Raw genomic sequence first — 16754 nt, 5'->3', positions numbered from 1 at the left:
CACGGAGAGATCAGCTGTAGAGAATCAGCAACTAGGGAAGCCACAATTTTTCAACTGCATGTCTGTCTCTGTGGGTTTCATGTTTACGAGTCATTCATTCATTAATCTGCATTAAAATAAAATGCAATAAAGTCAAGTGGCTTTTTTTTGTTCTTGTATTGCCACTACATTGATGTAAACATATTACATTTATGTCATATTCTAGAAATTAAATCTTTAATTAAAAGTAACATTATGAAAATCAAGATGAAGTCAAATGAATTGCACAAAGAAAGAACAAACAATCAGAGTGTATGGATGCAAATGTGTCATTTATTATCTGTAAATTACTGTACACTATCTACAGCACATTGATGTGAGCTCTTCACTTTCTTGTATTCAGTATTCAGTGTTTCGGGCAGCAGTGTGTGACGTTCAGTCTGAACCATCAGGACGATCCACATGTAAACAGAAGGCACAGTTCTTGTTTTTTTTAATCTGACGGTGTCTGAGCTGTACACTCCTCTTTCTTGGCTGGGGAATCATTTTCCTCCGTGTCTTGAGCTTTGGCTGACTCCGGCTCAGAGCCGGCTGTCAGCGCTGACACCCTCTGGGAGAGCCGCTCGAGGACCAACTCAGCAGTGCTGGTGAGAGTGTGCTGAAAAGAAAGGTGAACAAATGAGATGTGCAGGATGTCAGATGGTTCTGGAGGAAATATCATCAAGGAGCTGTTGGATGTGTGAGGATGACAGGGTTCTTTTGGGTTTATTAGGGTTGCTCAGTGACAGATAATGATGCTACAAGAAGTCTGATCTCTTTTAGCTTTCACACTTATGTGGTCCTCATGCGAAGGTATCGTCTTTACCCCCAAATGACGGAGACGGAAGAGACAAAGCAGGCACAGGGCCTGTGAAATCAGCTCCATCAATCCTGCTGCAGTCTCTTCTGATGGCCAGTAGAGGTCAGCAATTACTCCATGCTTGTTTCTAGTCACCTCTCCATTAGAAATAATATCTTTTGTCAGAGAATGCTCCTGTGTTGACCTGATAAGCAGATGAACCACCTGTAGCAGTCGGATTAATGAGGCACTGCTCAACACAGCTTCCTGCACATACCTGTAAGATATGCAGTCCCTTCAGTGTGAGGACAGCCATCTCCCTCAAACCATCCCCAGTCAGATCTAAGTAGATGATTGACAGTAGAGGACTGTTGAAGCTCCGCCTCCACTGCAGCTGAAACTGTCCGTCTCGCCCGCTCCCTGCCGGCTGGAACTTGTAACAAAGAAGTTCCTGCACGGCAAGAAAGGCAGATAACGACGTCGTCATCGTCGGTCACTCTAATCAGATCCGATACTGTCAACAAATCCCACGAAAAGACCAAACACCAACAACGAATCCAGAGTCTGATATCTTAATCCTCTGTGCCGTAGAGCTCCATTGTTGTCCAAAAACACATCAGTGAGTCAGACTGTTGTACTGGGTGACATGTTCCTTCGTTATTATGAGTTTATTTTGACTCAGGAACACCAAATGAGGATCCGCGGCTGCAAATAGTCCCCAACAAATGTCTCCTAATATCTGAGTAACATTCGTTATCGAATACCACTGAAGACACGAAACATAAGTCACAGTATTCGTGCAACTTGCACCCAAAGGAAGCAATCTGAAACTCTGATTCTTGTTTTTATTGGAAACGCATCACCTACAAAGTTTGGACTGCAAGTCACTGCAGAGCCTTAAAAATACAGAAAGTATGGAGAGCCGGACTAAGACGTTGTTTTTGATCTTTTAATGGAATTTATTAACCATAAGAAATCTAGACTATAACCAGTTAGTAAAGAGGAGATCTGACCTGTCCATATGTTCCCAACAGCACCTCCTTCTGCCCGTCAAAATCCAGGTCAATGACCAGAGCACAGAGCACTGCGTCCCACTGGTCACTCTCTGAGAGACACACCGGGCAAGACAAGCCTCGATCCTGGACGTCTCTGAGAAGACAAACACACAAAGACACCATCATGAGTGAAACATCCGCAAAACCAAGCGATCACACCACTGAAATCTTTGTAAGGTTTTCTGATTCTGACCTGTAGACGACTGCCATTTCTATTGTACTGGTTACCAGAAGGTTGTAGCCTTCCATCTCTAAACCTGAAAAACAAAGATGATTTTTGACAAACAGATCCACAGTGAGGCCAGACAGAAGACACAGCACACCTCCAAAAACAGCAACACGAAGACGAGACAGAGCAAACAAGCATGAAAGTCTTGAGATGTGAGACTGAAACAGAGCAGGAACGTACTTCTCTCGCCGCTGGGCAGGTCGGCATCAGGTTGGCAGCTCAGAGGAAACAGCAGCACTGTAGAGATCGGACTGTCAAACTGGAACCGCCAGCTCTGCAAAACCTCTGACACACAAAAGACACACTATCCTTCACACACAATAAGAATAGTTACTGAATTTTGTCGTCATTCAAAACAGAACCAAGATGGAAATAAGATATATAGATATCCTGAGCATGCACCGGACAGTGGTGGTGGTGGAGATGTCTAACTAGAATTACGACTAGGAGGCTGAACATTATTTCTGAATAGTAATTATGGTGTGAGCGATGTGTTTAGGGCCCCGGGATATATTCCTAAATCACACCGTGGAGGGAAATTGTGTGAAACGATCACGTGACAGAGTTTAAATCTCAGAGAATCCTTATTCTGGGTTCTGGTCTCCCTCACCTGGTCCCGTCTGGTTGACCAGAGCCAGTCCAACGCAGCCGTTCTGACAGCCAAACGCTGACAGTCGGCGGCCACCAGCTATACTCAACACATCCAACCACAGGACGCTGTGTAAAGAGAGGGAGGGGAGAAGTAAGCATTAAACACGGACAGTGAAACACTACTTTTCTTTATTCCCTGTGTATGTATGACTAGTTTCTCTTCTCTTTGTATGCCCCTTCTTCCATATTTCTATTCAAAATGAAACTGTTGTTGTCTTCAGACCTTTTCACTTCTCACTTTTATGCCTTAGTGATCGAGACTCTCGTTTCTATCAGACTCACAGGCTGAGCCTGAGCACAATCGTCTCTTTTGAGTCAATATTTGGGAATAAAATAAACTGGATTATGCCGGAAAATCACGAGACTGATAAACACGCAGAAATGAAAAGTGACTCACAGGTTGCTGATGGTCTAAATCACTCAATTATTCACCACACACTACCAAACAATAACAGACACAGAGCACACACAGCCAAACAGACTCAGACTAACTTGCTGGGCAGCTGTTGTAGCTCTGGGAAGAGTCTCTCCACTGGCTGCTCTTCAAACTGGTGGAGGGAGGCGTTCTGTTGGAGACAGAGCAGGGTCAGGCTGAAGGGTTAACCAAAGCTAACGTCTCCTGCAGATGTACAAAACTTGTTTTATCTCTCGTGCATGGAGAAATATGCTGTCCTGCAGCTTTCATCCCTTTTAATCTACAAATCTTCTATTTGACCGAACAGTGAATCTTTTTGTTGTCAACCGTCCAAAAACAAGGACGAACTTTGAGACTCGACTTCAGCCAGCATGGACGAGGAGGACTTTCCATTAACGACTGGGCAAACTCCAGCTACTGAAGAAGATCATGTGATATGATGGAAAGCTACAGAAGAGCTTCTAAATCAGGAGAATTAATCAACAAGAAGTGATGAACTAAAGAAGCATTGCTGCCGGCTCTACGGTGGAGGAGAAACTTCAGTAAGTATACAGATAAAGAAGAGTGACGGATTAAATCTACATCAGACACAGATTTCATCCAGCCTCTGATCTGACCTCCTTGTACAGGTGGATCCTCTGGTCATGACCGCTGAGCAGAAACACCGTCTCTCTGCCTCCATCGTCACACTGCACCCTGACGGAGAGAGAGGAGGTTGCTGATATTTAGTATCCATACGTTAATACGTTATACAAAAATTCACAGTTAAGTCCAGGCGTAAAACACCGTCAGATCAGGTGAGGAGGGTTTCGTATGAGATGCAGAGACATTAAATAATAAATAGTAGTAAATATAAATAAATAGTAACAGGTTCGGAGCAGCATATTAAAGGTGAGGTCAGTCTGATTGTTGAGTCGTCAAATACAAACAGCTCATCAACAGCTGCCTTTGTGCTGTGAATCAAACTCAACTTCAAAAAAGGATAAGGTCAAATTATTGATTCCCACTGTAGAGCAATGTTTCAACATCAGCGTCAATACGCAGTTGACATTTTAACTTGTTAAGTTGCTGGAATTGGAAAGTCGCTGGCCTGGAGCTCACAAAGTTTTCCTTTATTTACTGACACTTATAGTGGGAGATTAATTGGACTGTATATATTCTCTACATTTCCAGTATAACAGTAAAGTCTGTCCACATGTATGTAACGATGTCTCTCTGCTCTGTGGAACCGTTTTTCCTCCCAATTGATCGGTCAGGAGACGAGTCTTTGTTGTGTTTTGATCTGTGATCCTGAGAAAAACCTGCAGAGGCAGTTACCATAGCAACCCAACTCTTTAGAGACCTTAAAAAAAAGAAAAAGAAATCTGAATGCCTTTTGCTTCGTTCGCTCGCAGTGTCACAGCTCTGCGGCGGCAAACTTACTCTGTGTGGTAAAGCTGGAAGGGCGTGAACTGCAGCTCCAGATTCAGGCAACTCTCTGTCCAGAGAAACACACACCATCAACGTCAGCATGTGAAACGTCTGTTAGTGAGAGCAACACACACACACACACACACACACAACACACACACACACACACACACACATCAGGACACAACTTCACTCACGTGCTATAGACTCCAGGTTGAACTCGGAGCCGGGCTCATAGTCGCAGTAGATATTCAGGAACGGCGTGGCTTTGTCGCCGGAGTCCTGCAGGAGTTCAGCCGTAAATAACGATGAGAACCAGAAACGCAGACGCACATTATGACTCGTGGACTGAAATATGACAATACCTTCCCGAATGTGATGCCCACCACCAGACCTCTTTTGGGTGGAGACTTGTTGAAGGCGTCGATTGATACGATCTCTGCATCAACTGGACAGAGGAGACACGATCAAATCTTTTCACAGCATCGACAAACAAACATGTAATGTTAAAATGAAATAAAATCCTATTTGTACACTTAATACTTCAAATATTGATTGAGCCATGACTTTATAAGAAAATACATTTAGCTGTCTTTCATACCAACGTATTAAAAACAACTGAAGAAGTTAAAATAAATGTAACTTTATGTAAAGATCATAATCAGATATATTTATATATGTGATGTAATCCAAATTGCACGTCAACCATAAAGTTCAGGTCTTGCCATATGTAAATTTACGGAAAAAACATTTGAGAACTCTTAAAATTGAACTTTTTATTCACGTGGAATATTTTTTTATTATAGGAGAAACGTTTGAGAGCAGGACGGGACATCTGGCTTGGTGCAACAGTTACTACAGTAGTACTGTTTGGTTGTTTCATTGTTTATGAGCTCCTCTGTAAGTCACGTGCTTTGTATGGAAAATATTATTAATCAGTAAAGTGTAAAGAAATGTGCAGGTAAATAAAATAATATGCTGTTATAACAATAACAACAAATGTTCTGATAAGTTGATACTGTTAATCTGGGGATGCATGAAAGTATGTTCTTGTATAAAATACTGAAAGATACTGACATGTATTTATACATACATATAGATAATGTTTCAGTTTTTGTTGACTGTCAGAAAAGGTAATAACTCTAAACATGTTTAGGGTGGATGGTGAAGTATCTGAAATGTGGAGTAGAAGTAGTAATGGAAATATTCAAGTAAAGTGGAAATACCTCAAATTTAAATGTACTTGGAACTTGCATGTTTTTCTATTTTATTTTATTTCATTTATACCTTTGCAGTTATTATTTATATCATGGTCACTTACTTTTGTAATAGTATTTATATTATTTTTACCACTCTTGCAGTACTATTAATTATTTGTATCATGGTCACTTTCTTTGCAATATTTCTTACACTAACTTTACATTACAATACTCTTTTTATAGTTTTATCCTCAGTCTGTTTTGAAGGTTGATTGTTTCTCGTGTTTATTGTAGTTTATAGATATTTCTGTCTGTTTATTGTTGTTTTTTTTTGCTTTTTCTACTTTTTTCTAATCCTGTAGTGTTTGCTACACTCTCCTCTGCTGCTGTAACTAATAAATCTCCCGGTGGTGGATGAATAAAGTAAATCTAATGTAATCTAATACAGTGTATGTGTGTGTGTGTGTGTGTGTGCATGTGTTCATGTGTGTTTTTTACTCCCCTGTAAGAATATTGAATATAATTGAGGCCACACAGGGGCGATCTCTATTTAGCTGACCCATGTAATAATACTAATAAAATATATAATACTACTAATAATACATTTTATTTCACAGGCGCCTTTTGTCACTTACAAAAATGAGAGTGACGCAATAACAGAAACAAACAAAACGAGAACCATTCAAAAGTTCAACTTACAGATATACACTTTAAAAAATTAATAAAAATGTCTAAAATATTTTTTAATTAATTTTAAACAGGTTTTAAGTGTAATAATAAATAAACAAACAATAATAATGTGTTTACATCCCTCCATAGTCAGTCTGTCTCTCTGCTCTGGGTGTGTGTGGACCTCAGGTGCTGTCTCAGGTGTGTCGGTACCTGGTATGTAGGTGAACTGGAGTCTCGGTACCTGGTATGTAGGTGAACTGGACCTCTTTGGCCACGGGTCGGATCTTCTGCTGCAGCTCCTGGTACCTGAAGCACACCACCTTCCCTTTGAGAGTGGCCGCCAGCAGCTCCTGCTCGCCGGCCTGACACAGCCCGTACACGTTGCTCTGCGACGGGAAGCGGCTGAAACTGTCCTCGACGAAGGGATACGACTCCCGGAGCATGGTGAGGTGGACCGGGACCGGGACCGGGACCGTGAAGTGGACCGTGAAGTGGACACGGACTAACGGTTCATCGTCGGGTCACGAGTCACAACCGGTCAGAGAGCTGCTTAAGTTTAAGTTTAAACCTCCACAGTGTGATTTTATGTGTTATTATTTATCTTAGAGACAGAAAAGTCTCTAACAGCTGGTTCTGCTGGTTCTGCTGGTTCTCTCGTCTGACTGAAAATGAGTGAAACTCTCCTGAAAACAAAACATCCGGTTCTGTGACAAGCTGCGTTCAGGTCTATCGGGATATTTCACAATCAGGTCAAGTAAAGAAGCAAAGAATAACATAAATACTAACAATCCTGTTCTTGTTTTTGATTTTATTTATAGGTGGGCATGCATAAGTGCTCTGTGTGCATGTGTGCATATGTATAAAAATAGCCCTAGTTTTGCTTTTATATTGCTGCAGTTGTGTTTTGTGTCATTCTTATTTTGTCCATGTATATGCATGGGGGAGGGGCCTATTGGAGCATTGTGGTGAATGGATGTCTGCGTCTTTGTATCGTATGTAAACATTGTATATCTCTGTTGGCAACAAGGACCCCCTCGAAAATGAGATGATACATCTCAAGGGGTTATCCTTTGATAAATAAAGAACAAATAAAGAACAAATTATACAATAAAGGATTAATTTAATCAAACATAATTAGTTTTCAGGTGTATTCGTCATATGTAGGTTAACGCAGTTCATTCTTTCAGTTCAGTTCAGAGCTTTATTGTCCCTCCAGGGGAAATTTGATTTGCAGTGACAATGCAACTTACACAACAAACAATAAATAGACAAACAGTGACATAGAACAATGACGCAAAGTAAAACAACCGAAACTTGATTTAAACAATCCTAAATGGAGTAAAAAGATAAACAAATGCCTCAAGAACGGTGCAATTTAAGAGTTGTGCAAATTAATTGCATTGATTGCACGTGGAACAAAGGAGAATTTATAACTATTTGTTCGTGCCCTAGGTAGCATGTATCTCCGTCCAGACGGCAGAGAAATAAATTCCTGCAACAACGGGTGGTCAGGGCTAGACAGGATGGACCGAGCCTTCTGTAGGACTCGTCTGTCAAAGGGTCAACGGTACAATGAAAAAACTGTGAAAATAAACCTTTAAGAAACGAGAAACTCGACAGGACAGAGCTACAATCAGAATCAGAATCAGAAATACTTTATTAATCCCTGCAGGGAAATTGTTTTTGTTACAGCAGCTCCCAAACGGTAAGTGTGATAGTAGTAATAGCAAGAAAAACATTTTAACACTATACAGATATCCTGTTTTATACTATATACACATGTATAAATAACAGTTAAATAAAACCAGTAACAGTAAAATAAAAAACAAGTAACAGTGAACTATGCAATATGTAAATCTAAAACCTTATAAAGAATTTAGTCTTTGAGAGACTGTACAGAGAATACACTGATTATTTAAAGTGCAGGATGCATGTGTGGAAGATTTCACTTATGTATTGCACAAGCAAGTTCGATAGCTACTCTGTTATTTTGAGGGAGGAGTTGTAGAGACTGATGCTCACAGGTAGGAAAGACTTCTTGTGTCTCTCTGTGGAGCATCTTGGTGCCAGCAGTCTCTGACTGAAGCTGCTTCTAAGTCTGTCCAGCACCTCATGGACTGGGTGGGAGTCATTGTCCAAAATAGCCCGACACCTTAGACAGCATCCACCTTTCCAAACACCACAGTCAGCGAGTCCATCTGCACCCCCACAACATCACTGGCCCTACGAACAATAAATACTGAAGGTATTAAAATAATTGTATTTAAATGGATGCAAACAAATCCGGTCAGTCACATTCAAAGACAGTTAAAGATGTTTGTCCAGCAGATGTCAGTGATAACTAATGTTTCCTCTCCTGCTGGTCAGCTGGTTTATTTATTCCTGACAAGATGAAAGTTGGCCCCAACGGTGGAAGAATGCTACATTTAAAACGATGAAAAGCAAATTTAAATGTTGACTCCTACAAAAATGTAAATATTTAAAAGAAAGTTCATCTTTAACTGATAAATGCTGAGGGAAAAAAAACAGCAGAAGAAATAAGGCATGGAGGAGAAACTCCTGGATTATGTGAATTTTAGGTGCATAGATTAATCCAACATCGTTCTGTTCACACCTGATCTGTTGTCATTAACCTCTAATGGAATTAGCTGGCCGAGATACCAGAAACAAAACAACTCTAAGGAACAGAGGAAGCTTTTTAAACCTGACATGAAATGTCTGCTGGTTTTTAATCATGTTACTCTCTTCCGCTGTACTTGTGCACTGTAATATAAGTGCAAGAATAAGTGTAGGAATAGTGACTCAGTTTTCATATCATCAACTGATTTAGGAGCTGGTTCATCAATATTTGTTTTCATCATACAGCAGTTAGTTGAGTATATCGCCTTCATTCTCAGCTTCAATAAAGAAAACATCTACTACTGCAATATTAGGACTGACACAGGTTGTAAGTTTGTTTTGAAAAATCATGTTGATGTCACACTGACTCGTACGTCTGTTCTTACACTATGTAACTTTGTGCACACCACCAACTATTTCACTGATATGTCTGAGGATTTTTCTGATGGACAATAAAGTAAACATCTGCCAGCTGTAGCTGCTGTTAGCTACTGGTACTTCAGTTTGTTCTCTGCCCAGTTTTTGGACTACTGAGTGAAGGGGGTTTTCAGGCCCGGGGCGTGGGCGAATGTTGACCAGGAGGGAGGCTGGTGTCGAGCGATGTAACCGGGCTCAGCAGCATATCAACACTGTAGTCTTGACAACTTATTCATCAGTCGCTCTTGTCATCTGATCATAACAAAAAATGTGCGTTACAATGTCCAGCGTGTGTTATAATATCCGGTGCGTGTTGCAGGGGGTGAAGCAGACCGAGTCGATGCTCCATATTGTGACAGTTCAGAGGTGGCAGTGTGCTACACCCCCACTTCTCCTAATACCACCTGCTAATCCATCTGCAGGATTACTGTCCACTGTAATCACCCATCCTCCGCACTGACACACCTCCCCTCACACTGCAACTCCTGACTCATTACACACACACACAAATGTAGTTCTATACTGAATGTCAGACGTGTGAATCAGGTTCAGTGTTTCGAGTAATCAATCATAAAATGAGACATTCTCTACACGGATACACCGACAAGAGAAGACTATCCTTTTATTAATTTTGTTGCCTTGACACTATATTGATATTGTGAGTTATTGTTGTCCATTGGTGCCTTTTATATTTTTCCATACACCCATTTTTCCATAGTTCTATGTTCTGTATGTATTAATTATATTATGTATTAATATTATTGTCTGTTTACATCTCTATTTACATTGGAGCTGTATTACATAACATTGCATTGAGAGCTACTTGTGTACACATACTTGGCCAATAAAGCAGGTTCTGGTTCAGCCTCAAGAATGTAACTATAGTTGCAAATTTAGTCACTTTCCTGTGATAACCTTCAACGCTAAAAGATAAAGGGGCAGGTTCCCATTGTGGGAGGATCCGCTCGTCAGGGTGAGAAACAGCTGACCTTTAGTTTCGTGACATAAAGGTTTTACGATCACGTCAGATCAGAGCAGGAACTGTATGAATGTGTTACTCTTCAGACTCTGAACCACGTTGTGTGTGTGAGGACGTCAGCTGAAACACTTGTGACGTGGTATTCTTTGTCATGATGTATTAACAGTTGTACGCTCATGGATAAAGTACTTTACTGTTGTTAACAGCTGACATGACCACAGCTAAAAAACGTGACACAGTTTTGATTTTAATATTTAAAAGTGAAACCACTTGCTTTAAAGATCCAGTGTTTAGGATTTAGTGGCATCTAGTGGTGAGGTTGCAGATTGCAATCACCTGAACATCCCTCACCTCACCTTCCAAGTGTGTAGGAAAACATAAAACTTACAAAAAGGTGAGAGGACTCCATAGAAAAGTATCGTGTGTAGATATAAAGGCTCGTTCTAAGGTACAAAAAGCAAAACTATCTTCATTTAAGGTGATTATACACTACGTATGAATATTACATTTCTGCCATGTTCTGCCTATAGATCGCCCTAAATCTTACACATCGGAAATCTTTAAAACCAAGTAGATGAACTAGTTCACTGTTGTTGACTGAGACAGCTGACATGACGGCTGCTTTAGCCGCCGTAACAAGTGAATTTCCCCGGTGTGGGGAAGTCTTATCACGGCAACACTAGGAAGATACTAATTACTGCAGATCAATCATTGGACATCTCTTACAGGAAGAACAATCACAGCAGACACAGTGTACGTCTGAGCCTGTGGAGAATGTTTTGAATTTTAAAAATATGAGCCTCTGTTTCACGGTGTTCAGCTGCTCCCTCCTCCCTCAGAGGGTCAGAAGCATTGACACGGGACATGTTAAATCTGCAGGTTATATCGGGCTTCATAGTGACTCAGCAGCTTGAAAGTGCACACGTACTTCTAGGTCATGGGTCTGAATGTCCAGGTGGACTGGTGTCACACCTCGTACCTGTCTGTCAGCCGCGTCGACTGTCTCACAAACCAGAAGTGACTTTGAAACCATGATATAACTGAACGTTGAACACGGTGCTTGGTGGTGGTGGTGGTGTAATAGACTCGAGTGTGTGTGTGTGTGTCCAGTCTGACAGTATGGAGCTCCAACTGGACTGGAAGGGGGGGCTGATGGGGTTGGTTAGTGGCGGTCTTTGCTGAGCTGCTGGTGGCACCTGGTTTGCACTGAGGAGATTATTACAGTGTGTGTGTGTGTGTGTGTGTGTTGGTGTGTGTTTGTGTGTGTGCGTGTGTGCAGGATGAGTGATTGGGGCTGACAGCAGCCTCTGCATCGCTGGCTGGCCCGCAGATTTAGTCGACCTGTTTTAGACACTCTAATCTGGATTAACTGCATGCAGCAGTGTGTCAGTGGGGACAGGAACCGGAGCCTCCTCCACCCTCTGCCCCTTCACCTGCTTCACCTCCCCTCTGTCCACATACCTGCTCTCCCTCCTCCCCTCTCATCCTGCTCTCTCTCTCTCTCTTATTTCCATCTTCCTGAGTTTTCAGGCCTCGGTCGGCCGGCGAAACACAAATCTGCTCGGTCCTAAAATAAAAACGCATGCTTGCATCATTCAGAATGTGTCTCTATGAGTCCAGCTTTAGGGGGGAAGGGCAGTCGAGCAGGGATTATACTAGCTCAGTCTTCTTCCCCCACTTCCCTATTTGCTGTTGCAGCTGCAAGACAGAGCTCAAGCTGTTGGGTGGAGATTGCATTGCCATCAGCAACATCATCTGGACAGTGTTTATATGACATGGAAATAAGTCATAAAAACACCTTTTCCCACCTCAGAATCAACATTTTGATTTCAACGCCTCGAGTTAATGATTCCACGATATTTCAAGGCGACAGATTGTCCTGATGACTGAAATTAAGACTTAAGAAAATGTCAAATTTGTTAGAGACTTTCAGAGCATGATATGAACCTGTAATGCACATACACAGCCTCTTCTATGAGTCACCGTATATGTGCACATGCATGAATCTCAGACTCATCCCTGAGCAGTATTCTCTCAAACACTGTAGTCCACACAGACAAAAACAAAGTGGGACTCCAGGATCCTCCTGATTCTCTGTATCCATTTCTATGTAAAACTGCTGTCTGTGTATGTTCCCTTCAGGTGCTGCAGCTGTCTCCTCGCTCTGAATCCACGTCGCTCTCCCTCCTCTCTCTCCACCTTCGATTCCTCCCGTTGCCACATTCTCTCAAATCTTCTTACAGTTTTTTCTCGTTTCTCGTTTTACACCAACTCGTTCCACTTCCACATGTTGTAGCAGCCACACTTCGCCTCCAGCCTCCTTTCCTGCTCCACCACTGAACGGATCGCTCTGACTTTCCTCCCTTTATCTGGAGATAAGATACTTACTTTTCAGATAAAGCATATTATGATAAATCAAATGAGCTTTGTCGGTTTTGTGCATCTGTGTGTGTGTGTGTGTGTGTGTGTGTGTGTGTGGATGCAGCATGTGTGTGTGCAGCTGTTTTTGGAGATAACTGTAATCTGTCAATTAAGTGTGAATGAATGAACTGAATCAGAGGTTAATTTATCAGCAGGAGGAAAGGAGAAAGCAGAGAAGACTGAAGGAAATTGGCATTTTAATAAAAATAATAATATTTCTAATATAGAAATTATTGCTGTTCTTTGTTTCTTTTAAACAAATTAAGGTAAAAAGTTTTAAAAATGAAGGTTTGGAAGTGGAAGATATTCAATATTTGCTAGTTGTTAAATATTTATCCGTCATACAGATTTTAAATCAACATCCACAACATTTTTTAACATATTAATGTCATTATTTATACTTGAACTACTTGATTTATAAGATTGTATTGTAAATTTAATCCCAGTGGGTCAGGGTTATTCATATCAGAAAAAAATGGGACAAATAATCTAAAATTTATATGAATAAACTTAGTTTAAATATAGTTTTTCTTACTGTGTAGCCTGTTGCTTTGGATAGTTTACCTTTATGTGCGTGCGCATGTGTGTGTGTGTGTGTGTGTGTGTGTGTGTGTGTGTGTGTGTGTGTGGGAGGGGTTTGCTGGAGCCACTTGCTCCCTCTAATTAGCAGCGTGTGCCGGTGAAGAAACTCAGTGGAGCGACTTCACCAAGGCGCAAAGGCATCCGGAGGGCCACTTCACCTGTGTGTGTATGTGTGCGTGCCTGTGTGTGTTTGTGTGATGACTTAACTGTGTGAAATCCAGACTTGCAGAAGCAGTTCGGATGCTCAGTGCGCTGCAGTGTGCTCTGCTGCAAAGCTGACACACAGTCAAATCTGAAATTTCAGACAGAGGAAAAAGGAAAATCAGAAACAAGACTTTGAGGTTTCTCTGGTGAACTCTCCGCGCGTCTTCTTCTTCAGCAGGTTGGATCCGACGCACCGACTTGTTGCCCCCAGCTGAGCTCTGAGGGGGCCCTCGGCTGTTGTGTTGCGTGTCCGACATACAAGTCAGCGACAGGACTTAAAAGCCTGCTGTAAGGATGATGTCCTACATAAAGCAACCTCATTACACCATGAACGGGTTAAATTTGCCTGGCCCCGGGATGGATGTGCTACACACAACCGTCGCATATCCATGTAAGTATTAACTATTATATTTTTTAAAACTTATTTTTCTGTTTTACCTTGACTGTTCTGTGCGTTCTGCTCTCGTAATTTAGATTGTATGATCCAGACAAAATGACGCGTAAAGGCGCTCCGGCTGTGCGTAACGCTGGAGAATAAATAAAAGATGATAAAGTATTTGTTTCACAAGAGCCCATGAATTTATAAAACAGCCTGGATAATAATGCAAAGAAGCTAAACTAACTATAAAATGCACTATGAAAATATCTTTACTACGCTGATTTAAGCCAAAAGAGAAAATAAATATTTAACAGTAACTTTTTGGAGGATGATGGTTTGTTTAATAAAAGGTTCATCTTTGAATTTTGACATTATTCTGCTGTCATAAATATAATGAATTAGCACAGATACATTTGTTAATGGGCACAAAGACGCAGATGATCTGTGCTCCTAAACTCTGTCCGGATTCAGAGAATTTTTCAAAATATTTTCCCATCAAAGGATCTCAACTGTAGCACTTACTGTGCTACAAGATAGATCAACATGACCACATCCATGCCTGCTCACTCTACTTGTTCTGAAACAAATATATCCAGGCATTCTGCTGTGTGCAACAGAGGGCAGATAGATATGACTGTACAAACTGTGGTTAAACTCATTAATTATTCTCTGGGAAAACTCTTCAAAGAGCTTCTGAGTATTTGTGATAAAATCAGCAATAATTTGATTCCCAGAGTCAAAAAAAAGTCATAAACAGTGGCGAGGTTTCAGCTGGAAAACAACAAATCTACCAAAACAAGCTCTTAGATAACTGTTCCCTTTAAAATAACAGTTATATATGTCATGTCGTCTCTTGCTGTCAGGATGATAATCCCCTCTCTGCGTCTCTTTGGTTTGCAGCCACTCCCCGGAAGCAGCGTAGGGAGCGCACCACCTTTACCCGGACACAGCTGGACATCTTGGAGGCGTTGTTCTCTAAGACGCGCTACCCGGACATCTTCATGAGGGAGGAGGTGGCCCTCAAGATCAACCTGCCTGAGTCACGTGTGCAGGTACTGGAGAAGTAGGCTACTGCCAAGATGAAGGCCAGGCTAGACAACTTTTAAAGGCAGCGAATGTCTTCTACAGAAGAACATCAGCATATACTCCTTTACCTCTCTATCCCGCAGCTCTAATTATCTCCAAGTTTCTGTACTAACATGTTGGATATTCTTCTTTTCATCTCCAGGTTTGGTTTAAAAACCGCCGTGCCAAGTGTCGTCAGCAGCAGCAGCAGAGCAGTGGCCAGTCCAAGCCCCGTCCTCCCAAAAAGAAGGCTTCTCCAGTGCAGGAACCCAACGTTCCTGATCCCGTTTCTAACCCATCTGGCTCCTACAGCCCCTCCTCTGCCCAGTCAGGCCCCAGCCTGGCTCCAAGCTCCAGCACTGGAAACACTGCTGTGTCCATCTGGAGCCCGGCCATCTCGCCCCTGCCCGACCCCCTGGCCTCCTCAGCCCCGTGCATGCAGCGGCCCTCACCTTACCCCATGAGCTACGGCCAGCCATCGGCCTACTCCCAGGGCTACGCCAGCACCACCTCCTACTTCACCGGCCTGGACTGCAGTGCCTACCTCTCCCCCATGCACTCGCAGCTGTCAGGCACCGTGGGCGCCCTCAGCCCCATCACCGTGCCCTCGATGGGGGGCTCCCTAAGCCAGTCACCGGCCTCGCTGTCCTCACAGGGCTACAGCACTGCCTCCTCCCTGGGCTTCACCTCTGTTGACTGCCTGGATTACAAGGACCAGCAGGCCTGGAAACTGGGCTTCACCACAATGGACTGCCTGGACCACAAGGACCAAAACTCCTGGAAGTTCCAGGTCCTCTAGAATGCGCGAACGGGTGGCGTTCATGTGCGCCATGTGAGATAGTGTGAAGCAGGTCATCCGGAGGACTTGTTATCTTTGATATTCAGTTATTTGTTTGTAAGATTTTGTTTCATTTTCTAAAGGTGACCTCTGTAGAAATGCATTTTATTTTGAACGACTTTGGAGGTGAAGATGGAATCTGTTGTCTTCTTCGTGCTACGTTAAATAAGAGAAGAAAAGCCGTTTGTAGGAACATGCTGGAGTCACGCGTGCAGCAACGCTCTGAGCCATCTCTCCTTTTAACACGACGTCATTTTTTGTTTTAAACTTGCATTGTCATAGAGCGAAAGGACCCGCAGCTTTGACAGGAAGGAGCTCTGAAGTCCTATAGGTCACTTCCTCCTTCAGGGTTTAATTATTTTAAGCTATTTATTATTATTTCATGCTACATTTAAATATTTAATTTGGTTGTTGTTTAGACGTTTTCGAGCATTTTCTTTCTTGTGTTGCATATTCCAGTGTTAGCCCTTTAGTGTTATCATCCCAATATGTTTGATGGAACATTTTTAGATCTTCTGTTTTAGTTGTGTGACATATTAAAGTGATCTATTCTTTACACCCTTTGTGCGCTGATGATCATTGAGAATCTGTTTGATTATAGTTTATAAACCTGTTAGAGGTTCTGATGCAGTTGGAGCTGTTAATTAGAGGTCAGGTGGACGTAAAGTGGTCGTGTTGTGTTCAGGTCTGGACCTGTCATGTTTGTCATATGGGCTGCACAGCTCTCACTGGTCCATCTTGGTTATTTTAGCTTATCTGATTCTGGGAGTGTCCCAATCCTCTTAGCCTCCCTTCAGCAATG

The 16754-nt window shown here is 42.1% G+C and overlaps 2 protein-coding genes across 2 annotated transcripts; one reads left to right on the top strand and one right to left on the bottom strand.

The window, feature by feature from the left end:
* Nucleotides 1-292: 292 nt before the first annotated feature.
* Nucleotides 293-7143, bottom strand: kptn (kaptin (actin binding protein)). The gene is made up of 12 exons (XM_027273965.1): nucleotides 6690-7143; nucleotides 4943-5025; nucleotides 4775-4859; nucleotides 4590-4644; nucleotides 3785-3863; nucleotides 3245-3318; nucleotides 2712-2818; nucleotides 2282-2386; nucleotides 2066-2129; nucleotides 1831-1966; nucleotides 1095-1268; nucleotides 293-637 (listed from the first exon to the last, which is right to left on the bottom strand). The coding sequence occupies exons 1-12, from the start codon at nucleotides 6889-6891 to the stop codon at nucleotides 473-475; spliced, it is 1329 nt and encodes a 442-aa protein (XP_027129766.1). The 5' UTR covers nucleotides 6892-7143; the 3' UTR covers nucleotides 293-472.
* A 6423-nt stretch (nucleotides 7144-13566) lies between these two features.
* On the top strand, nucleotides 13567-16543 carry crx (cone-rod homeobox). The gene is made up of 3 exons (XM_010746711.3): nucleotides 13567-14061; nucleotides 14950-15101; nucleotides 15278-16543. The coding sequence occupies exons 1-3, from the start codon at nucleotides 13965-13967 to the stop codon at nucleotides 15911-15913; spliced, it is 885 nt and encodes a 294-aa protein (XP_010745013.2). The 5' UTR covers nucleotides 13567-13964; the 3' UTR covers nucleotides 15914-16543.
* Nucleotides 16544-16754: the final 211 nt, after the last annotated feature.

This window comes from Larimichthys crocea, chromosome XXII (genome assembly GCF_000972845.2).
Source record: "Larimichthys crocea isolate SSNF chromosome XXII, L_crocea_2.0, whole genome shotgun sequence".
NCBI classification, from domain to species: Eukaryota; Metazoa; Chordata; class Actinopteri; family Sciaenidae; genus Larimichthys; species Larimichthys crocea.
Note: the sequence above shows the minus strand (reverse complement) of the source record. Positions and strands in the feature narration are given on the sequence as shown.